We start from the raw sequence: 23015 nt of genomic DNA, 5'->3' as shown, positions 1-23015 counted from the left end.
ACAGGCGCTCTCGGTGCCCAAGGAACCGGTGCTGCAGGCATCGGTGGTGAGGGTGGTATTTCTGGCGGAATCGGAGGCTCGGCCGGGCTTAACGGTGGTCTCAACGGCGGCCTGAACGCCGGAGCGACTGGCACAGGTGCTCTCGGCGCCCAGGGAACTGGTGCTGCTGGTTTGAACATTGGAGCAGGGCTTGGTGGCTCAGGCTCAGCCGGCTTGAATGCAGGAGCAGGGCTTGGTGGCTCAGGCTCAGCTGGCTTGAACGCAGGAATCGGCGGTTCTCTTTCTGGCGCTGCTGGCGGTTCCCTCGACGTACATCTCGGTCTCAACAGCACCGTCAACGTCTGGGGTACTTTCGAGATCCTCGCCGACCACATTCACTCCTACACTGGTGCAATCAACGCCACCTGCAACGGCATCTCGGGCAAGGCCTCTGCTGCTCAAGTCGCTGAAGTCAAGGAGAACATCCAGATCCTCATCGGACTCATCGGTGAGGCCAAGGCTCACCTCAGCACTGTTAGCGGCATCTCTGGCCACAGCAGCACTGAGCTCGCCGGTCTGATCGCCGAGCTCCTCCTCGAGGTCGAGTTCACTGTCAAGTTCGCCATCAAGGTCTGCGGTCTCTCCGGTCTCAAGCTCGTCATCTTCTCTCTCGCCACTGCTTGCCACGGTTTGATCACCATTGCATGCTCCGTCGTTGTCGGCCTCAAGGCTGAGCTCGCCGCTCACCTCAGAGGTGTTGTTGGCCTTGGTGCTTACGTTCTCGGCAGCATCATCTCCTTCATCCTCTAGATTAGATAAACACGTTTCCTTTATTCGTATCATGTACCTGTAATATCAGCCTTTTGCTTTCTCTTGAGCATTAGCTACCACATAGTTTAGCACTATATCTCTCCTTTACGATCAAATTATCTCGGTTTATGCAAACATTGGGTTTCACAGGAGATATGTGCATGACTGTCTTGATATAGACGCACAAGTTCCGTATAACAGAACAAAGCGACTTGTTGAATAGTTAGCAGTTCTTCCCATGCAGCGCTGACTTGTTGGCTTCTGTGCCGTGTCCGCCTGTCGATGTTGTTAGACGGGCGGCAACAGTAAGCGCGCGGGCATGTGTTGGCTGGCAGGCTTTCAAAGATGAAATGTCTGCGGCAAAGCGGACAAGCCGGCAGGTGTGAAAGCCAACGATTCACGACGGGCGTGACGCCAAGCCCCGGGGGACTTCTGTTGATTGGTGTGGGCGGCGCGATCTGTTTGAGACCATGACAACACAACAAACCAGAATGCGATGTGACGACTTGGTTGTGAGAGCCACCGATTTACATGAATAATGTCGACCGCATCCCAGATGTCAGAGTTTGAATGTACAGACTTTGAGTCGGATCACCCACGAGGACGCAAGCGAAATCGAGAGGGTGACATTCGTGTTTTTGAGGGACAACACCGACATCGATTTTGGGAAGAGGAAGCTGCAACACAGACCGCCATGACCGGCCGCGCACGAAGAGGAGGAAGGGGAAGAGGAGTGGAGAGAAGCAGCAGTCAGCATTTCCAAACGCCTTTTGATAGTCTTCCTGAGCTGCACTCAAGGGCAACGACCCGGTCACGATCACATTCGCGAAGTCCTGTACGCCAAACAATCTTGGGTATGACAGCGGCTCGTCCACCGGTGCGACTGGAACTGGAATCAGCCTTGGTAATGAGCAAACCTCCAATGAATGTAGAGACCTTATAAAAACTCTCACCCTGGATTCGGAACGTGCCATACCAGCCTCAATGCGCAGTCACTTTGAGAAGGATTATCCAAACTTGGCGTTGTCCGAGTCCGCTTTCATGCCCGACGAGCAGCTCTACGACTGGGGAGTCGACGTCGAGGCTGGCTGGAAGCGAGTGCAAGAAATCAGCCGTCGCACCGCTAAATGCTCACGCAACCAGATGGACGAGAATGCGTGGTGTCATGTCGTCCGCCTGGTGCTGGAGCTTGCTCTTGATGTTGCCAGCGACCTCGATAACGAATTTGCGCTGGAAATTAATAACGTCCAGTCCCAAGCTCTGAAAGCTGCCTTTCTGCCGCGTACATCCCAGCTGAGACTCATCGACAAAAAGATAGATTTTACCATTGCAGTCGACATGGAGAAGGGTTCTCACTTCGCTGTCCAGCCAGAACTGATTCCATCATCACCCATGACGGACGCTTATACGGAAAGACTGCCCTTGCTCTGTGGTCTCGAGGTCAAGCGCCATGGTGGTGATCAGGTAGAAGCTCAGTTGCAGCTCATGGTGTGGCAGACAGCGATGCTCACTTACTTGGATCATCTGCGTCAGGTCGGGGGCAATTCTGACCTTCCGCTACCACCTGTGGCAGGATGGATCGTCATCGGACATGTGTGGCAGTTCTACATAGCGCGGAAAGAGCCTGGCGGCGACGTCATCATCCAGTCGTTCAGTTCTATTGAACCTGCCTAGTCTGCTAGCACGAACCACACAGTCAAGATCTTCGTCCTCTTGAAAGTCTTGGTCAAGCTCATTCGGTGGTTCAAGACGCAGTACTATCCTGACTACAATGCCCTTCTACAGCAGGCTGTTCAGGGGCAAGCCATGGCCGCGAGTGATTCGGACTTCTGACGAAACACGCTCCACCATCAGGATGGTGTGGCTACGGACTTGTTGTTTCTTAGCTCTACGTCTCCTCTATACAGCTACGCAATACATCTTGATCGTTTCCCTCACCATTGCATTGACTCCAGTATCTGCAGATTTATGTGTTTGCACCATTCAGGTAGTTGAACCACTTGCCGACTTCAAGAAACCTAATCTTCTCTCTGTGCCTTTTCTGTTTCCATCAATCCTGTCTCTTCCCCACTGATCACCCATAACACTGAACCACATGTTGACTTCTTCACCATTCTCTACGATATTTCCAGCTGACGCCGGGCGTGTAGAAGGAGGAAGAAGTGTACACCGTTCTGATACACAAATCTGTGGCTATAGCTTGGATGCAGAAGAACGAGGAAGCCGAAGACTAGGTACTGACTCGCTGTCCATACCATGGGTCATCACTGCATGTAAACCGACCATGGCCGATGAAACGTTTAGTACACCACGGTTCAAGCTCAATGGACCAATTCATTACGACATAATCTGAGTGGTGAATGAACAACCACTCATTCTGTACAACCATACCAAAAGCAGCAAGTGGTGTGAAGAAATGTCATCGAGCCACCCGAATCTGAACTAAGTACCATACGCATGCAAAATGACATCGTCTTCAGTTCAGAGACAACAAGGTCTCCATATTGCGGAAAGTAATCATGCTTCGTTGTCGGTTCAGCAGCATCGTCACTTCACAAAGTAGCAACAGAACAGATATTCGTATGTCTTTGGCCCTTCGGAGTGATAGGCACTTGTTATCATCAGACAGAGCATAGGGGAGCAAGCAACCTGAAGCCCACCGCAATGCCAAACGGTGGTAATCTGTGTGATGGAAAAACCGCACGCACGCACTTTTACCCCACCAACATCGAAACTCGCAAACATGAAATCGATTGAACGACTTGTCAAAAGAGGATATCACCAAGCATGATAGGCAGTCTTCAGCTTTCGATCAACTTTAGCTCTGTCGAGATAATTTGACTCGACAATTGTAAGATCGTAGGATTGGAATACAGTAGAAAAATGTTCGATGTACTCCACCTATTCTGGTTCACCATATCTATACCTGTAAGCGGCGCAAGGTGCAGGTTCAAGGACTGATGCTTGAGAGTATATAAAATAATACCGTGTAAACATGAATACAGTCTCCAAAAGGGGAGTCGATCCTGTATTGGGTGGATTTTATCTGCGCGTCTTGTTGGTATCTTGGTGCTTGTATGTATATTGCTTGTACAGGACTATGCCCTTTCATCTTTGGTCTGGCACTTTGTTTATAACGCAATTGTTCCCTTGACGACTACCTTGTTGTAACAGTGTGTCTGTATTCTTCTTGCTAGTGGCAAACCTTCGTGCCCTTATAGCTATCATCGCTCCCCAGATCACTATATCGACTCTTCTTGATGATGTGCGCTTGTTCTCACTTCCAGAACTTAGAACCATACACCTACGGTCTCTGCAGTCACCACGTGATCGAGACCACGTTTGAAGGATTTGCTGCGGCCTGCATTTGTGGCGACCATGTGGTCCTTGGCAGGATGCTTGGGCATCATGGCGGATTTGAGCGGTATCAGGGTTCTTCGAGTGTCGATCTTGAATGGCGGAGATAATGGTCAGAGAGTGTAAGGGAAACATCAGGTGTCATCACGTCGGCAATGCAGAATTTAGGGTTGATGTACGGTGAGAGGCGTTTCGGAAAGGGCGAGAGCGATTGCGTTAGTATTGTGGGAGATAGTCGGCTTAGTCTGAGTGGTGATAATCCAGAAAGGCTGGAGATATCTTGGAAAAGTCTGCTTGTGAATCTGAGTCTGCTTATTGTTCTTCAGGTAAGCGGAGGCTTGGAAGGGGCTTGCCATCCACACTCAGTCTTTTCCTACGTGACTTTCCTAGGAATTCTTTGTCTGGAGGAAACACTTCGAAGAGAAGTCCCTCGAGCCATTTGGCTTCTTCGTGGTTCCCTTGATGCCTTAGGACGACTTGCAAATCCCTACAGGTGTTTTTCAAGCCAACCATCAATCCTCGTGACTGTATGTGGCGAAGGGGATGGTCTTGGTCGTGTTCAGCTTTGCGCCACCATATGAACAAAGGCCACGGATCTGGATGTTTTGGATGATATAACTGCAGTTCTGCCTGCAGTTGTTCAGCATAGAGCCCCATGATAACAGCTTCGCCCATTCGACTGCCTGGTTCATCAAAATGGTCTGCATCCTCCAAGCACGAAATCACCAACGGTCTAGAAAGCGTTCCTTTGGTGAAGTGTTCGCGGAATCTTTGGTCTCGGAAACCATCACAGTGGCCATGTCCAGCTTTCTTGCATTTGTTGACTTTGTGCGGTTGATGGACGGAAGTCCTGCGGCAAGCCGGTAGTGATTGATTCATGGCTGGCTGGCATTAGCAGCGACACGACCTTGCAGCTTCGAGAGTCGAAGCCCTCGCGTGACACTGGAGCGTAACACCATAATGATGAGCTTGAGTTGCTGAGTCAAGGAGGAAGAAATTGTGGTGACGGCCAAGCCTGTGTAACCCATGCGACGCCGATCAGTGGGGCTATACCGTGCCGCAATCTTCGAGTTCCTTGGAGTGTTCGACAACCACATTTGTTTCTGCTCTACCGTCACAGCCAGTGAGTGCTTTGCAGAATACATCGAGTTTCTGGATCAACGTCAACATTTGTGTCCTTCTGAATTACTCCTTGCTTACGGGCAAAACAAAGCTTTGGTGCCACGCTCCGCAGTCTCGCGAGCGCGTGGTGAGGTTCGCGCTGGCAAGCACATTCGACCTTAGATGCTATCAACATCTGATAGTCTCTCGACGTTCATTGCGCTCGATGCTCAGTCTTGCAGACCGCCGACACATGGACTCCAAAGACGACGAAGAGCAGAGCAGTTGCAAGCGAACACAACAATGCACTAAACGTTTTGGTCTTCCCAAGCAGGGCACAGCAGGGCAAATGTATACGAGAGCCTCATAACCACTCGTAAGTAATGTCGTCAACAGTTGAACGTCTTGCGCATCTGATGAGAGAAGAATGCTGCGGCGAGCACGGCAATAACGTCCATGGGGAACCAACGGCGACGGGCACAGGATCACTTCTGCTGCTGCCGTGTCTTGGATTAAAGCCTCGTGTTCCCGTTGTTATATCGTACATATCGACTTGATGGCCGTGTTGATCAGACATGCGTCGAGAAAGTGCGCTTGGCACATCTTTGCTAGTATCTTGGATGTTGCCCTTGCTCAACGGACGCGTAGACTTGATCTTCGCAACACGCACGTTGGATACTTTGTGGATCATGTCGTTCTATCGATAATTTGCAGCTGAGGGATGCTGAGTCGTCATGAGGAAAACATTGTCTTTGAGAGTGCCGGGGCTTGGCAAACAGGGGCGCATCGATTCATCGAGACTCGACGAAATGGCGACGCCAGACCATCCACACCCAACCATTCTGTCTCTGCCACTTCAATGCATGACCGCGACTCCTTTCTGTACCCTGCAGCTATGCCTACTTTTGGCAGCAACAACAAATGACACTGACTCAGTATGAATCGAAAATATGGCTTTGCGCGGCAACCCTGCGGGCGATGGCATTTCCGGATTGCGACGTTATAACGGAGGGCGTTGAAACGGTACGAGATAGGAGCTCCTTGGAAGGCAAACCCCCTGGCAACCAAAAAAGAGACGCCATTTGCGACGAGTATAACTGCCATGGACACCCTAAAGCTGTTCTGGCGCGTTTGTCCACTCTTGACGCTGCCACCGCGTTATACCACACACTCTCTTTAAACCAGCATACTTCGATTTGGCTGGTCCAGTCGATCATCACACTCTCTCAAAATGATAGGCTACAATACCATGCACGAGAAAAAGTATGAGTATGAGCAGCTACCACAGTCGCCACGCTGGGCGCAAGAATCAGCTTTCAATCGTCTACGGACTTATAGCAACACACGAGCCAGAATGGCGCGTCTGCCGGTCATTGTAGGATCTTTTATATTCACAGCTATCATGTTTGTGTTCTTCACAGGAGTATGTCAAGCTGTTCTGCTGGGTTGACCGCACCCTGACGACTGACTCTTCTCAGACGGCTCCAACGATATCTCACATAGAAATCCCGCAGGCAAACCCAGGCAACGTTCATCTTCTCATACCAGCATCAGGCAAGGACGAGAATCTCTGTAAAGCCATTGTTGGTGCTGCTATCCTTGGCTATCCATCACCCAAGGTCCTCAACTGGGGAAAAACATTCAATGACGAACATCTCGTCTCCGGAGGCTCCCACATCGCAAAAATTAGCGGTGTCTCATCATATCTGGAGAGTCTTTCACCAGAGCAGGATGATGATCTGATCATTATGACGGACGGCTACGACACCTGGTTCCAACTCAGACCCGAGACACTCATCCAACGCTACTTTGATATCAACCGACGAGCCAATGAACGCATTCGTCGCGAGCTGGGAGATCATGTCGCCGACATCAACAGAATCGAGCAGAAGATTGTATTCTCTGCACAGAAGAGATGCTGGCCATGGGCTGCCGACGCACCACCTTGTTACGCCGTCCCTAATTCGACTCTTCCTGAAGACATCTTTGGACCAGACACGGACACAGATGTACACGACCAAAACCCATACCTCAAGTTCCGCCCTCGCTACCTCAACTCAGGAGTCGTCGTAGGTACAGCGGGAGCGATGCGTCTGCTCTTCGCCGAAGCTGTTGTTCGCGCAAAAAAAGATCCCAACTTTGGTAGCGACCAGAACATCTTCGGTTCCATCTTCGGTGATCAGGAGGTATACCGTGAGGTTTTGCGACAGAGAGATCAGTCCTGGTTTGGCCGCCAACACAGTCTTCGCAGCGACGATCCTCGCAGAGACCTTTTCCACGAAAACGACCTCGAAGCTGTGAGAAACATGACCCGCAGTTTGGAGTTCGGCATCGGTCTCGACTACGAAGGCGCAATCTCCCTTCCTACCGTTTTCTCCGAGGACGACACTGAGTGGGTCAACTTTGACAACAAGATCTGGATCGACTTTTTCAACTACAAACGCGACATTGACGACGAACACAACAAACTCGTCATCGCTCAAGATATTGCAAACACAGCTGTGCCTCTTCAGAGCAATGGCACAGATGGTCTCGAACTCAAGAACTGGTCTCAAGTGCCCCTCTTCACAAACGTACCCACTGGCTTCACACCAGCCATCATCCACCACAATGCTCACCGTGACGGCATGAAGAACCTGCGAACAAAGGTCTGGGACAAGATCTGGTTCCAACCCTATGCTCGCGTACTCATGGATCAGTATATGGACACCCCGCTCACGGCTCTGGCAGTCGCAGGCGGCAGAGAATGGAGAAGCAGTGATGAGTGGAAGGGTGGAGCCAGAGACGATGTCGGCCAATGGTTGCCATACCAGGATGTTTGCGGCGGCACTGAAACCGAAGTGTTCAGGGATGGCAAGGGTCCTTGGATGGCGAGTCGGCATGTTTGAGTGTCTGTATTTCTCATTCTTTTTATTTGTCAATATATAGCTTCTTACGAATACAATCTCACGATACATACCATAACCTTCGATCCGTCATTTCCGATCGTATTTACGCGCATCTGCCATCTCGAATCCCAAACTCTAAAGCCGCTTTCAGTGCTTGAATACAATAGTCACAAACAAGAGGAAGATTGTCATGAACCGAATACAATGATGCGCTGTCGCCATCTTCAGCCATTTGCGCGTTTCCCGCAAATTTGCTCGGGAAACCTCTTCCCCCCCCCCCACCCCGCGCGTCGGGAAACTCTATACTCTCCGTTTGTGGACTCCACAGGGGAAAAAAAAAATCCAGTGATGCACTCCAGGGAAACTTCAAAGCCCTGATTGTGAACTCCTTGCGATATCGATTGCGCCCTGCAGAGCATTTCGAGACCAAAAAAAAGGGCTGTTGATTCGCTCGCTATCGATTTGCCTACTTTACTTTTGTCGATTCGGACTACTTACACTTTGGATTCTTGGATTTCGGGCATAAACAAGACCACGGGGAAAAGGAACAAATTCAATAAACTGAAAGAGAAAGAAGACGAACAATGGGCAAACATCCAGCCGTGGAACTGAAGGTCCTGAACCTCGGAGTAGCAGACGAAGACGACAAATCACCATTGCCCTCCGGACCATCAACACAAAGAAACTCTTTATCGGGAGATGATGCCTTTTTAAACTCAGCGCCCGACACGGAAGCAGAAGCAGGATCCTCCTCTGACGACGACGAGACATCACCAGATACATCGCTTACCTCTAACCAAACACTCTCACGAGGCAGAGCGATAATCGTCATCACCCAACTCATCAGCGTGCAACTATTCTCCTCATTCTGCAATGGCGTTATTGTGGTGGGGTTGCCCTCGATTGCTGCTTCATTGCATATGCAAGGGTCGCTGCTGCTGTGGCCTACATCGGTGTTTTATCTCACTGCTGGAGCTTGTCTGATGCTGGCGGGGAGTATTGCAGATGTCATTGGCACTAGACCTATGGTGCTCACCAGCAGTGCTTTGTTGGCTATCAGTGCAGCTTGCTGTGGCGTTTCTAGGAACGGAGCAGAGTTGATTGCGTTCCGCGGATTACAGGGGATAGCTAATGCTATTGCTGTGCCTGCTTCTGTATCCATCATCTCTACGCGAGTTCAAGATGGTCAACCGAGAAATATCGGGTTCTCGTGTTTGGGGTTTGCGGCACCGTTGGGCTTTTTACTGGGCTTGGTGCTGGGAGGTGTGTTTGTAGATGGGGTGGGTTGGAGACCGGCGTTTTATCTTGTGGCTGCTGCAAGTTGTGCTACGGGTTGCGTGGGTGTGTGGGTGTTGCCCAAGGACGAGAAGCCGAAGACTTGGAGGTGTATCAAGAAGCAGTTGAGGGATGAGATTGATTGGGTGGGGACAGTCATCTCGAGTACAGGGTTGGTGTGTTTGTCGTATGCTTTGGCGTGAGTGTTTCTCTTGCTTTCTGGCAACTGCTGCAAAGTGTGATTCTGACTGACGTTGGCTCTTCTAGGACACTCTCGGCGGATGTCGATAATATCAAGACTGCAAAGACCATCGCCCTGCTGATCATTGGACTCGCCACTGTTCCGGCTTTTGTTTGCTGGATGAACCATCAAGTAAAACACAAGCGTCCAGCACTCATCCCCAACTCGTTCTGGCGTGATTTCAGCTTCACGAGCATTTGCATTATGATTCTTTTCAACACCGCGGTTACCAATGGCATGGAAGTATTTGCCAGTCTGTTGTAAGTTTGCACCGTTCAGCTTCCAGTTGTTGAGAATACTATTGTTGACTTCGAATCACAGCTTCCAACAGGTGCAAGGCCTGTCAGCACTTGGTGCCTCCATTCGTATCCTGCCTTCTCTGATCACAGCTGTACTGACTAATGTCTCGACTGGCTACTTTGTCAATCGCATGCCAGTCATGTGGATGGTGCTGATTGCCTGTGGATTATCCGCATTGTCTCCCATGCTCATGGCAATCATAAATCCACGCTGGCCATACTGGTACATGGCCTTTTTCGCACAGGTAAGCGCAAGCAATACCCACAGTTCCAGCGACACAACTGACATTGTTACAACTAGCTCCTCCAAGGCATATGCTTCAATGTCCTGTTCACAGTCGGACTTCTGATCATCTCTGCAATCTTTCCACCACACACGCAAGCTCTGGGAGGCGCTGTATTCAACACTTGTGCCCAACTGGGTACTTCCATCGGTCTGACCATCACTTCTGTGATCTCCGATTCACGGACAGCAGCTACGAGTTTCGAGGACAAGTCAAGTCCTCAAGCGTTGATGACGGGCTACCGAGCCGTGTTCTGGGCCTTGTTTGCTTGGATGGTTGTCGTTTTGTGTGCAGGTGTGGGCGGATTGAGGAAGGTGGGAAAGATCGGAGTGAAGAGAGACTGAAATGCTGAGATGGTGTATCTTGATCGCGTGGCACAGTCCGGTAATGCTCTGTTATGGCAGTCATCTAGGCTGCTGACCTTTCTCCGCCCGAATGAAGTGACTCATGCATCGGGCCCCAGCCTATCCCCAGTCGTCGTCTTGGTTGATTTGAGTTGCTTACGGCCAAAGACCTTGTCCTCGTAGCCGACGGGCAAAGCTCTGGACCAGTCGCTTGTGAAACACGAATGGCATAGAAATTCATCCGTCTTCTTGTCCTGCCACCATGTCTTGAGCGGCCTATCGATTTTGCAGCCACCGCAGTAACGAACGGTCTTTTCGGCAAAGATCGGCCTGTGTGTTCGCCACGTGAGATCTCGTACCCATGATTTGCGAACCCAGAGTCTCAAGCTTTCACGTTGCCTGAGAGCATCATCAGAAGCCCAGCGTGCTCTTTTTGGGGCGTAGTAGAGCTTCTCAAAGTCGCGGGACGCCCTCTGCGCAACCACGCCAGCTCGGATCTTATCGCTGTTCTGTGCTATATATTCTCGGTGGCGGACATACACTGCCGCTTTGTTCCTCTCAAAATAGACTCTCCGCTTGGCCGATATTCTTTTGCGATACTCAGGGTCGGTGGCAAGACGGCGAGCTCGTTCTTCATTACCCTTGTTTGCATACTGGCGCGTGGGTGTCCATTCGGGGTCAGTTGTTGACGAGTAGTGTGCGCGACCAGCAGTGGCAACAGCAAGTGCAGCCGAGATAAAAAATGATGGATGGAATTGAAGAGCAGACCTGCCCAGTAAGGAAAGCATGTCGGCGTGTGGAGAGATCAAGGACGATGGACGACGAGTGAAGATGATGCAGTCGACGTCGCGACGCGTCTGCTCCGAACGCGCCGAAGCTGCGGCTCCAATGCTTGGACAAGCCCAGAGATGAGCTTATTTGCACAAGGCTGGAGACAACATGTCGAATGACATAGTCGCTATCAAGCCGCTATCAATAGCTCAGGCTAGCAGTAAGAGCAGCTCAGCTATCGCAAATCGCAGTACTGTCGACTTCAAGAGGTGACTGAGAGGGAAGCTCTTATCGGAAGCGCCTTGCCGAAACGTAGCCGAAAGTCGGCAACCAGTATCGGCGCGGAAAGAAGAAAAAAAGTCAAACCCGATGACTGACAAGGGCAAATGGCTGACAGCATGACTCGTGACTCGCGTGGCCACAGGTCGATTCGAGATGTGCATCTTTTCGTCTGTGGCAGTCGCAGCGATAACAGAGTGTGGAGAGTGACAGGCCGACGGCGCTGGAATTGCAGATGGTTGTTACGCATCGAAACTGGCCGGCGAGAGCATTTCGGCATTACTCAGGTGACGTTCAAACAAAGTGGTGTGCCTTTTCGGCATCTCGGGGCCAGCGGCCAAACAGCTCGGACTTCTCGGCGACGTCATGTCGTAGAAAATTTGCTCCAAACCTGCCCAACAACGCTCGACTGGATCAGCGCCAGCCAAAACTCAGTGGGTAGCAGCAGTCGACCGCCGACCATCGACGTCGTATGAGGATATCTGTTTGTCACAAGAACTCGACATGACCGGATACACGGTAGGTGCTATGGTAAGCACACAGTCGATGGACTCTCTCTTTCCAAGCTCGAAACGCTCCTTCTCTCCTGCTCTCCTTTCTGTGCGCACTTTCCTAGTCATCGCACCTGCCACGCCTTGCAGCACGCCCTAAGCACTACAAGCACGCCCTACTTTCCAGTCCAAGCTTTTGCTTCTAGCTGCTCGATCCAATCCCAGACCTCAACACCCGTCTTGGCTCTTAGTTCTATTCAGTGCGTAACAGGTGCGTAACAGAAACTTCGTTATTCGTCAATTTCCCAGTCTCAGGCCAAAGCTGCACACAATCGCATTTGCCAATCCGTCGCTCACGTCGCTGATAGGCCTGTGACTCTCTGCTACTTCAAAAGCGAGTCCACCCCCAGCTCTCGTCCCCCTCAGTCACCCACCCTGTCACATATATGTCTCTGCCAGAACACCCCGACGCAGCTCGTTTCGGTCCCTTTGGCGGCAACCTCGCCAACATGCCTCCCCACTACGAAGATAGCATCGCCAAGACGGGCTCTGGCGACAAGGTCGGCGTACCTGAGCTGGAGAAGACGGCCACACTCGAGGAGGGAGAGGCCAAGTTCAAGAAGCTGGGATGGAAGCGTTTGACCATCTGTCTGATCGTCGAGGCCATCGCTCTTGGTGCGCTGTCGGTTCCCGCCGCCTTCGCCGCTGTCGGTATGGTCGCTGGTGTTATTCTTTCCGTCGGTATCGGGTGTCTGGCCATCTACACGAGTTATGTCGTTGGACAGGTCAAGATCAAGTACCCCAGTGTAGAGCACTACTCGGATGCTGTCGGTCTCATGTTTGGTCGCGTCGGAATGGAGGTCGTTGGTGCCATGTTCACTCTCCATTTGATCCTGCTCTCGGCCTCGCACACTCTGACTGGAACCATCGCCTGGATTCGCATTGTCGATGACCCGACAGTCTGCGCCCTCGTCTGGTCCGTCATCTCGGCCATTCTTCTGTTCCTCCTGGCCATTCCTCCCACTTTCGCCGAGTTTGCCATCCTTGGTTACATTGATTTTGCTTCCATTATTGGTGCCATCGGTATCACCATCATCGCTACCGGTATTCAGTCAAGCGAGGCTGTTGGCGGTCTTTCTGCTGTTTCGTGGAGTGCCTGGCCTCCGGAGGACATCACCTTCCAGTCTGCTTTCCTCGCAGTCACCAACATTGTCTTTGCCTATTCGTTCGCCATTTGCCAGTTCTCCTTCATGGCTGAGCTCCACACTCCCAAGGATTACGTAAAGTCCATCTGGGCTCTTGGTATCATCGAGATCATCATCTACACCGTGACTGGTGCTCTCATCTACGCCTTCGTTGGCACCGACGTTGCCAGTCCCGCCCTGCTTTCCGGTAGTCACATCGTCACCCGTGTCGCTTTTGGTATTGCTCTGCCCGTCATCTTCATTTCAGGATCCATCAATGCCACTGTCGTTGGCCGCTACCTGATTGGCCGCTTCTTCAAGAACTCGCCCATCCGTTACACAAACACCAAGCAGGGTTGGATTGTCTGGATCTTTGTTCTTGTTGCCCAGATCGTTCTCGCCTGGGTAATTGCCGAGGCTATTCCCTTTTTCAGCGACCTTCTCGGTATCACCTCTGCTCTGTTCATCTCAGGCTTCTCCTTCTACTTCCCAGCTCTGTTCTGGTTCCTGCTTATCAAGGAGGGCAAGTGGAACGCTAGCAAGAAGAACATTGCTCTGTCTGCCCTCAACGCGCTGTGCTTTGTCATTGGGATCACGATCCTGGGATGCGGCACTTATGCCAGTGTCAAGGATATTGTCGATTCCTACGCTTCTGGCAGCGTTAGATCGCCTTTCACTTGCTCTCAGGAAGCTTATGCTTAAGAGCAAAGCCCTTTCTTCTATTCTTCTCACGAGAGGAGTTTTCATGTATATACCGTCACGTCTTTTTTTCCCTCATTCTTCGAAATGCCAATGAACCAAATTTCCATCATTTTCTAAACTCCTTCTTTTCTGCTTTCTATGCGCATTTGCGACGCGACGATGCTGACTTGAACGTATCGCGTAACCAACGACAACCGATGACTTTCCGTCCATGCATTGAGAAAAAATGCAACCAGGCGTCCCGAATCTCGCCGTGTCATCACCGAACCAACAAACCCGAACCCTTCTCGGATGTCACTTTCCCGTTGCGATGTCAGCACGTATACGATTTTGTCGGCTATTGCTCAGTCCGTCTATAGGTCTCGGGATCGTAAGGCGCGGCGCGGCATGGCGCACGTGTGAGTAAGCACCAGTATCTGGATTATGAAAGTTCTCGAACATCTCTTTTTGCGTAACGAGAACGAGCGCGAGCGGGTAGTCGGTCCTACTTCTTTTCCTCTTCTCCCCTTGTTCTGGAGCGGAGACTTGGAGTGATGCTGAGGAGAAAGGGTTGTGAGATGTGTCGCGTGGCATAATGTGTGTGCGATCCGAGGGATTGGGTGAAAGGCTGCGGGTCGGATCGTGCGTGCGATATGCATGGTTGGATGTTTGTGCAGTGTTGCTGTTGTATTGGTGGGTACGCTTTGTTGGCAACAAGTCAGGATCTGGGATGGTATCGCGTTTGCTTCGGAATTGGTTCTCCAGGTCAGGAAATCGAGCAGGATGTCATGATCGCTAGAAAGAGATGCTTCTAAGCTCTTCTAGACATATACGACGTGTTTTTTCGTGTGTTTGACCGAAGCCTTCATTATAAATAGTATTATGAGCTAGTAACCAATGGTTCTTCGTCGTTTTTGAAAAATGTTGAAGTGTTAGAACGATAAACTTAGATATCGAGACGACGAGTATAGCCATGACCATAGAGTGACCAATGGAGAGAAATGACGATTCAGCAAATGTGCTCATAGTATCATATGCGTGATCTTCGAAGTTGTGGCCTCGTCGTCGCCATTTGAATCTCGTCAAAGCTTGTGAAGGGGAGCACCCTGCTCTCTTTTGCAAAGTGGCCAAAACGCTTGACTGGCTAATGGCCAGACGGACATACTTCCCAATCAGGACACACTCCGTCAGCCACCATGAGCTCCTACCTACGTAGTTGATGAATGCTTTGTACATATATCTAGTACCACAGACGTCAAGTTGAGAAAGATGCTTGCTATAGCTTTCTCGATTCTTCAATACCGATTTTACGCCATGGTACCGCAGGAGTTGGTCTTGTCTGGCACCCTTCGCGGGCGACACCTCTCGCGCAAGGGCCTTTACCACACAACTAGCACCATCACAAGATTTTGAGGATGGTTTAGCTCTTCGAGGACAAATCGATCCGTTCAGGCATATGCTGTCGATTGTTTTGCATATTCTCGCGACCGCCCACAGCGTGTCAGCAACGCAACCTCTCAGCTCTTGAACATGCACCCCAGTACTCCAGGATCCAGATGTCAAGTGCGACGACGACCAATTCGGGCCTTCTCTGCCAAACGAGTCTGGAGACATGTCGCGAATCCAGATGGAGGTTGCGGAGAATCACCTTGGGGTCATGGATGCGACGCAGCAGGATCAGATCAAACTGGAGTCGTCCTCGCTGGAGCCGAACGAGGAGTTTGAGGGGTGAATCGCGAGGTCGACGGTGGGGGGCATTGGTCTCTCCTTGCAAAATCTCCAGAGGCATGTGGGCCTTTTTGATTGCGACCGCGATACCACCGACACTATTTCGTGTCCGCGCAGCACGATCAGAGATGTCTTTGCGGGAACCGGGGGTGGTTTTGACGAGCGAGATACGATTGTTGGAACAAGGCCCCCGGAGCCCCTCGGGTGCTCCTTTTGTGTCAGGAGGTCAAGCGACGCATTGCGCCAACTGTTGTTGGAGTGTTTTCACGAGCGCCAAGGGAGGTAGCGGGTGGCGCCTACAAGACAGACGCCTCGAGAGAAGGCTTCCATCGCCCGTTCCACACCTTCTTTCGAGGCGCAATGGCCCCGTGCGTGCTTATTTCCGCGTCGTCATCTCAAACCTATCTTGACGACGAAGCAAAACAGTGTATATAACTCGACGACCTCGAGGATAACAAGATCACAAAAACAGCGCGGCATTCGAAGGATTGCACGACGGACATTCGGGATTGTGGATGCCCCACGCCTCCACCGTGAGCCCCCGACAATTCGGCCTTGTGCTCGGTGGTATTCTGCATTTTCCGTGCTCCATATGGAGTCGTTGTGCGGATGGATCACCTCCCGGTCCGACATTAGTCAGGAACCGCTGCAGAATGTGACGAGAAACCCTGACCGCACAGGCGCTCGCGTGTCGGAGCACCGCCATGGCAGAAACACCCATGACGTCTAGCGTGCCATGGGGACGCCCGTTTCCCGCATGCTCTCGACAGCCAAGCCCCGCGACACGGTAGCCGATTCCTCTCGAACCTAACTTCTGGACCAACTCTTGTGCTCCGCATCTGGGGGCACGGTTTTGTCTGCACACGGGAGTTGCGATGGAGGGTTGACTTTCGATCCATGCGCGGGGCGCCAATTTTACAATGTCCAAGGTTGGCGTGCGTAGGTGGGTGCCGTTCGTGTACCGTTCTTCTATAAGAAGCACGCAGCCTGCCACTCCGTGCTGGTCAGTGATCTTCATCTTCTACTCAACCCGCTTGCAACTCCTTCTCCTTTGCGTGGTCTTTTCATAGTCCCATCACACAACCATGGGTTTCCTCTCACTAAAGAAGCCCGACGATGAGGTCGGTGCAGCATGGCCTTCCATCATGGTCGGTGCCTTTGCCGCCTTTGCTGGTATCCTCTACGGATATGATACTGGTACCATCTCAGGTATCCAAGAGATGCCTTACTGGATCGAACAATTCAACGACCCTGCCGCCCACGGAAAGATCTCCTTGATCGTCTCTATTCTCTCAGTCGGTACCTTTGTTGGTGCCCTGGCTGCTGGTCTCATTGCCGACTGGACTGGTCGCAAGTGGGGTATCATTCTCTGTGCTGCCATTCCTTTCAACCTCGGTGTCATTCTTCAGGTCGCTTCTACCGAGCAGAGCATGTTCATCGCCGGTAGATTCTTCGCTGGTCTCGGTGTCGGTCTCGTTTCCGTTCAAATCCCCATGTACCAGGCCGAGACTCTTCCCAAGTGGATCCGTGGTTTCATCATTGGTTCCTACCAGCTGTGCATCACCATCGGTCTGCTTTTGGCCTCTTTGATCAACTATGGTATGTTCAGTCACTCAAGCAATCACTTATTCAGCGTCTGATATCTTCTAGCCACCAAGGACCGCAACGACAGTGGCGCATACCGTATCCCCCTGGCCATCCAATTCGCCTGGTCCCTGATTCTGTGCATTGGAATGTGCATGCTTCCCGAAACTCCTCGTTTCCTGATCAAGAAGAACAAGCAGGAGAAGGCTAGAAAGTCTCTTCACTTCCTCCGCCGTCTTCCCGAAGACCACCCCGCCATCACCGCCGAGCTTGCCGAAATCACCGCCAACTACGAGTACGAGATGTCTCTCGGAACCGCTTCATACTTTGAGTGCTTCAAGGGCAACACCGGAAAGCGTACCTTCACTGGTATTGCTCTCCAGTCTCTCCAGCAGCTTGTCGGTGTCAACTTCATCTTCTACTACGGTACTTCATACTTCAGCAGAAACGCTCCTGCCGACCCCTCGATTCAATGGCTGCCCAGTGCTTTCATCCTCTCCGTCATCACCAACGTTATCAACGTCATCTCGACCTTCCCTGGTCTCTGGGCCATTGACCGCTTCGGTCGTCGCCCCGTTCTTCTTGCCGGTGCCCTCGGTATGGGTATCTCGCAGTACATTGTTGCTGCTGCCGGTGTCGCCACCTCCCCCACCGACTACACCTCTGCATGCGCCCAGTTCGCCTTCATTTGCTTATATATTTTCTTCTTCGCATCGACATTCGGTCCTGCCGCCTGGGTCGTCACTGGTGAGATCTTCCCCTTGAAGGTCCGCGCCAAGTGTCTTTCCATGACCACCGCCGCCAACTGGTTCTTCAACTGGTTGCTTGCCTTCATCACTCCTTACCTCACCGAAGTCCAGTACGCCAACCTCGGCCCCAACATCTTCTGGATCTGGGGCGGCTTCTGCTGGATTGCCGTTGTCTTCGTCTGGACCTTCATCTACGAGACCAAGGATCTTTCTCTCGAAGAGGTCAATGAGCTGTACAACACCGTCGGCAAGGCTTGGAAGAGCAAGGCTTACCGTCCCATGATTAGCCAGAGGAATGGCGATTGGGACTCTGCTCGCACCAAGGCTGAGGCCGAGGGCAAGACTTCTGTTGCTCCTAGTGACGAGATGCTTGAGAAGGCATAGATATGATTTTGTTTCTTACAATCTAGAGCTGCAGCTGTGTTTTTGGGCTGTTCATTAGACTCTTGATTCTATATACCTTTGATATAATGTGGGCATGTTTGATACTGCCTTTTTTCTTCAACAATTTTTACCTTTTCTGCATTCTTTTCCCTCTGTTCATTTTTTGTGACCTGTGAATTGTGGTTGTCGTTGTGGTATCTTGGCTTTGCGAGAATTGAAGCACGCGACTGTTGTATCTCTTGTGTTTCTTGTCTACATTTCCCGTCTTGGTAGTCTTGGTTCTCACGTCATGTGGTTTTTCGGCGAACGTCATGTGGCTTGTTGTAGCAACAAACTGTAGAAATCCAAGACCTGGGCGTTGCTGTAGGTAGCTTGTATACACTTTGCTCTTTGCTTATTCGAACTGCCTTTTGCTTGGGGAGTGAAGAAGAGCGGGGTTGATGGACGAAGAAATGGAGATCTGATCTAACATAACCAAGATATGGGTGCTCTGGACCGAATGCCCTAGGGAAGCTAGATGTTCCTTTGCGATGCGTGTATTGTATGTGTAGCATGATCGTTGTAGAATCAGAATAAATGCCGAGTACAATCCGATAAACAATGCAAGAATATGATACAAGATCTGATTCTGACAAATCATAATCCTGAAACTTTTGTCTTAGTGTTCGAGCTCATCAATATTTCACACCCGGGTAGTGACGTTCACCGGATACACATGATAAAGCGAAACATATATAAAATATGCATGAGAGACTGAACGAGTAGTCTTGCAGTCGCGACACTATGCTGGACGTGCGGAATGAGGAAAGTCGTTCCCCGAAAATACGGCAGCAATTTGGTGGAGAACATGTTGGCAACATTCTCGTCGGGGTCGTTCGCATCTGCAGCGGAGTGGAAATGCTTGGCCAAGGGTCAACGTTCGCGTTCTCCGTCCTGCCTTTTCGACTTCCGGTCGACATCAACAGTGTGCAAGCGTATTCTTACAACGATGATCGCCATACAAGGATCAACTCGCTACCATATGTCCGGGACACCGTCTGTTTGCAATTCTCGTGCAGCGCCTGCCCATACGTGCGAAAGAATCCTACGGGCTGTTGACGCCTGGTGGGGACGAGCTTGCCGTCGCTCAACAGGTCGTAAATCTCCACCGCATCGCAAGACATGCTTTGCGAGGAGTTTCAGCTCATTTGTTTGACATAGCAGCCACCAATCAGCTCTTTGCAGTATTCTTCTCATTCTCGTACCAGGTATAACATAAAGTTGGTATTGGCAATGTCACGCCCTTGTATTGATCTTAGCGCGACGCGACTCAGCCCTGCAGGATGCACAGGTGCCTTGGTCAGGCGGACTTGACACTTTTCGAGTATGGTATACGAAGTGCGCCAAGCTGGAAGGAAAATCCGCGTCTTGGGCGTTTCGGCATGTCCGAAGAGTCATAAAGATGCTCGAAGAGAACTGAATTTGCTGTTCGAACTTGAATTTGTCCTCTACTCTGATTTCACTTCACCATTGAAGAAAAACATCATGAAAACATTTCTCTCTGTCCTCGCAATGGGATTTGGCTCAGTGGTCCTAGGCGCCGCGTTCGACTATTCAACCTGCATTGACAAGACTGGCTTCGAAAAGTGTTATGACTCCGCCGATTCAGCACTCACCTCATGCATCAGCAACAACTGCGGCGGCTCAGTCTGCGTCAAAAGCTGCAATAACGACCCCAACTGTGTGCTCCAAAACTGTCCCGATCTCGGTCTCGATTGCATCTATGCTTGCGAGTGTATCAGAAATACCAAGCGTGTGGCTTGTGCGGCTGAGAGTTGTTGGAATCGGGTATGCTTCTCATTATCCCCAAATTGTGTGATGTGAAATGCGATCAAAGGAGCTGATGTACGTGCAAAAAGGCATACTCTTGCGAATACTCAGATGCTGTTGCCGATATGGTAGACATGTGTGGAAACACCGACAGAAACGCTATCCCATACTTCCCTGCGCCGGACTCGGCACCAGGATCTTGCAGTTGCAACAAAGGAAAACTATCTTTGACTATTGAGAAGATCAACACGCAAATCACAGCTTGCGCCAACAACCAAACGAACCTCGACACACTTGCCTCGACAGCGGACATCAGTACTCATGGCACAGCATGCCTCTGCTGCTCGATATCGTACATGGCATCCGCGTGCGTGTCTTCTCCTTCCCTCATCAGTGACAATAGAAACTGATTCTCTACCGACAGTATCTGGGACATCTGTCCAACCACACAACCATCACTCCTCGCCGCCGATAACATCACCGCAATCTACGGAAAACACTACGACGAATGCATCGCCCTGCTCCCCAACATTGATTGCGAAAATGACCTTGGCTTTGGTGCAGCAGTGGGTGCTGCAATGTCTGGCTATCATGCCATCAATGATCTTCCAGCAAATGGCACCGAGACATTGTATAACAAGCAGGGGTCCCCTGCTACACCGACTCAAGCGACTATTGTATGGACACCCAACCCTGGATTTTCGCCTTTTACGATTGTGGCGGCGGCGCAGACTGAGGCATCTGGCAAGGTATCTGAGACCGCGACTGGAGGTATGAGTAAGACTGGGAGTGCAGCAACGTCTGCCAGCCAGGGTGCTGCTTCGGCTACACCAATTTCCAATGCAGCTTCCAAGGCACACAAATTCTGGCTGAACAAGGTGGTCTGTATGGTAGCGGCTGTTGTGTTTTCGTGAAAAGAGTTGCGGCTTACCTGGCACGAGTCGCTACCCACTATCAGACATCGAGTAGTTTACCTTTGATCACACTCGCAAGAATGACTTTGTGTCTCTCTGCCCTAACAGTGAATTGCTCGGGGCTTGCCAAATCACATGACAATCGTCCTTCAATTGGTATTGCTTTGGGCTTTGCAAAGGGGCTATACTTCCATTCGCATTGTTTGTGTCGAGATTGAACCAGTATCACCCTACGAACACAAGCTTGAGCTCCTGTCAATCTCTCTTTTATTCCAATCACAACCTAACCGTCCGGTGTTCAACGGAAACGTATTCGTAAGCAACGACATGATGCTCTGCCAAGCTCTGATAATCTGCGAGAGTGATGTTTGTGCGACTGAGTACATCCGAAACATATCGTATCACACCGGGCTTTTGAAATCATTGTCGAACGCAAGAGGAAGGCCAATGTCAAAAGTGACCCACGCCGATCCCGAGACCGTGGCGCAGAGTACCACAAAATCATCAACCAAGCTTTCGTTTGATGGGAAGAGACGGTCAAAGATGAAGTACTGAAGATCACCATAACACTTCGCGTAATTTGAGACGGGTAGAACGATGGCGTTTGCTATTCTATGTATTCACGTGTGCAAAAGTTGTGAGAATTCGCCACCCCCAACTTCGAACTTGATGCTCTGATCAGCTAGTCTATCTACCATTAGCTTGATAGCTATACTACCATAGTCAATTATCTTATTATACACGTCAATATGGACCAATCCAGTGCTGCTGAAGCGTTGTTTGAAGTAGCAGCTAGTCCTGGCCCTCGTACGCGTTCTCAGAGCAGGACTCGAGACTCGAGCCTCTCAACCGCTCCACCTTCGCTAGCACCTCCTACCGCACACCGGGGCACGCGACGGCATGTACACTTCGATCTAGAGCTGGAAACTGGTCCTTCTAGTGCTCCTGTTGCTATACCGGCTCGATCAACCCGTAGAAAAGCGCCAGTTCGTCTTGTTAATCAACAAACACTCCCCGAATCCACCTAACGTCAGGTTACAGCAAAACATCCTCCCTCTACCCAACTACCATAACCACCTCTAAAAAAGGTATCCGCTAGTAGGAAACCACTTTCTAATGCTGCGAACACGTTAGGCAAAGAACGGACATCAAATACCTTAAGAAAGACCAAGATACAGGCCCTAGCAACTAAAAATCGACCCGCGAAGCTATACAACAACCTAGCCCTAACCACTCGCCGATTAACCACTACTACGAATAAGGTCACCAAACTTCGTAGCAACCTTCCGAAGGGTTATAAGACCGCCACTGCGAAGAAAGTATCTTTAGATTCGTCTGCTGTCACTACAGATCCTATCGCTATAGCACCTCCTATCCCAATTCCATTTAAGCTTTAATTTAACACACGCTAGGGCCACTAAAGGATCTCTAAAAGTGACACTAGCCTTGCCGACAGTAACAAACCATAGGCAGAGGCTTTAAAAGAGATGGATGAAACTGTTATACCTTATTTAGAAGGTTAAGGGATCGCGCTATTCTATCTATAGAAAATTAAGGCCTTAATTACATCGACCGGTGCTCGCGGTCTCCGTTAGACTAAAGCAGTTGTTCTTACTAGGGTCGAGGGTAGTGGTAAGCGCTAGAAGAAGGCTATAGACCTTATTTAATTTAATGCTTATAGCGGCATAAAGGACCTGTCTCTTATAGTTAAGTCTATATAGACGCCTAATAGTAAAGAACTAGAGCTAGAGGCACCCCCTACGTACGAAGTACCTATAAGTATACCTTAGTCTTTTTAAACCTCTCGCTATGCTCGATCTTAGAGATCGATCGAATAGACTACTAACTTCATATTAGAACGAG

General features: G+C 50.7%; 9 protein-coding genes across 9 annotated transcripts; 8 read left to right on the top strand and 1 right to left on the bottom strand.

Annotated features, from left to right (window-relative positions):
- Positions 1-4: 4 nt before the first annotated feature.
- M436DRAFT_68494 (uncharacterized protein) lies at positions 5-789 on the top strand (the record flags this gene model as incomplete). Its single annotated transcript, XM_013566782.1, has 1 exon — positions 5-789. A coding segment is annotated over one exon (785 nt), but the record flags the coding sequence as incomplete, so codon positions are not given.
- A 984-nt stretch (positions 790-1773) lies between these two features.
- M436DRAFT_86721 (uncharacterized protein) lies at positions 1774-2463 on the top strand (the record flags this gene model as incomplete). Its single annotated transcript, XM_013566781.1, has 1 exon — positions 1774-2463. The coding sequence occupies one exon, from the start codon at positions 1774-1776 to the stop codon at positions 2461-2463; it is 690 nt and encodes a 229-aa protein (XP_013422235.1).
- A 1734-nt stretch (positions 2464-4197) lies between these two features.
- On the top strand, positions 4198-5013 carry M436DRAFT_68492 (uncharacterized protein; the record flags this gene model as incomplete). Its single annotated transcript, XM_013566780.1, has 4 exons — positions 4198-4268; positions 4411-4472; positions 4537-4673; positions 4783-5013. 4 exons carry the CDS (start codon positions 4198-4200, stop codon positions 5011-5013), a joined length of 501 nt encoding a protein of 166 aa, XP_013422234.1.
- Positions 5014-6601: 1588 nt separating this feature from the next.
- On the top strand, positions 6602-8135 carry M436DRAFT_86720 (uncharacterized protein; the record flags this gene model as incomplete). Its single annotated transcript, XM_013566779.1, has 2 exons — positions 6602-6670; positions 6726-8135. The coding sequence occupies 2 exons, from the start codon at positions 6602-6604 to the stop codon at positions 8133-8135; spliced, it is 1479 nt and encodes a 492-aa protein (XP_013422233.1).
- A 584-nt stretch (positions 8136-8719) lies between these two features.
- M436DRAFT_59271 (MFS general substrate transporter) lies at positions 8720-10578 on the top strand (the record flags this gene model as incomplete). The annotated part of the gene is made up of 4 exons (XM_013566778.1): positions 8720-9609; positions 9678-9911; positions 9973-10195; positions 10252-10578. The coding sequence occupies 4 exons, from the start codon at positions 8720-8722 to the stop codon at positions 10576-10578; spliced, it is 1674 nt and encodes a 557-aa protein (XP_013422232.1).
- A 237-nt stretch (positions 10579-10815) lies between these two features.
- On the bottom strand, positions 10816-11366 carry M436DRAFT_68489 (uncharacterized protein; the record flags this gene model as incomplete). The annotated part of the gene is made up of 2 exons (XM_013566777.1): positions 10816-10854; positions 10938-11366. 2 exons carry the CDS (start codon positions 11364-11366, stop codon positions 10816-10818), a joined length of 468 nt encoding a protein of 155 aa, XP_013422231.1.
- A 1262-nt stretch (positions 11367-12628) lies between these two features.
- Positions 12629-14005, top strand: M436DRAFT_59268 (N amino acid transport system protein; the record flags this gene model as incomplete). Its single annotated transcript, XM_013566776.1, has 1 exon — positions 12629-14005. One exon carries the CDS (start codon positions 12629-12631, stop codon positions 14003-14005), a length of 1377 nt encoding a protein of 458 aa, XP_013422230.1.
- A 2792-nt stretch (positions 14006-16797) lies between these two features.
- M436DRAFT_86717 (putative transporter) lies at positions 16798-18429 on the top strand (the record flags this gene model as incomplete). The annotated part of the gene is made up of 2 exons (XM_013566775.1): positions 16798-17311; positions 17363-18429. The coding sequence occupies 2 exons, from the start codon at positions 16798-16800 to the stop codon at positions 18427-18429; spliced, it is 1581 nt and encodes a 526-aa protein (XP_013422229.1).
- A 1551-nt stretch (positions 18430-19980) lies between these two features.
- Positions 19981-21152, top strand: M436DRAFT_86716 (uncharacterized protein; the record flags this gene model as incomplete). The annotated part of the gene is made up of 3 exons (XM_013566774.1): positions 19981-20256; positions 20328-20605; positions 20663-21152. The coding sequence occupies 3 exons, from the start codon at positions 19981-19983 to the stop codon at positions 21150-21152; spliced, it is 1044 nt and encodes a 347-aa protein (XP_013422228.1).
- Between the last annotated feature and the right edge of the window lie 1863 nt (positions 21153-23015).

Source organism: Aureobasidium namibiae, assembly GCF_000721765.1.
Source record: "Aureobasidium namibiae CBS 147.97 unplaced genomic scaffold scaffold_42, whole genome shotgun sequence".
In the NCBI taxonomy this organism is placed as follows: Eukaryota; Fungi; Ascomycota; class Dothideomycetes; order Dothideales; family Saccotheciaceae; genus Aureobasidium; species Aureobasidium namibiae.
This window is presented reverse-complemented; position numbering and strand designations above follow the sequence as displayed.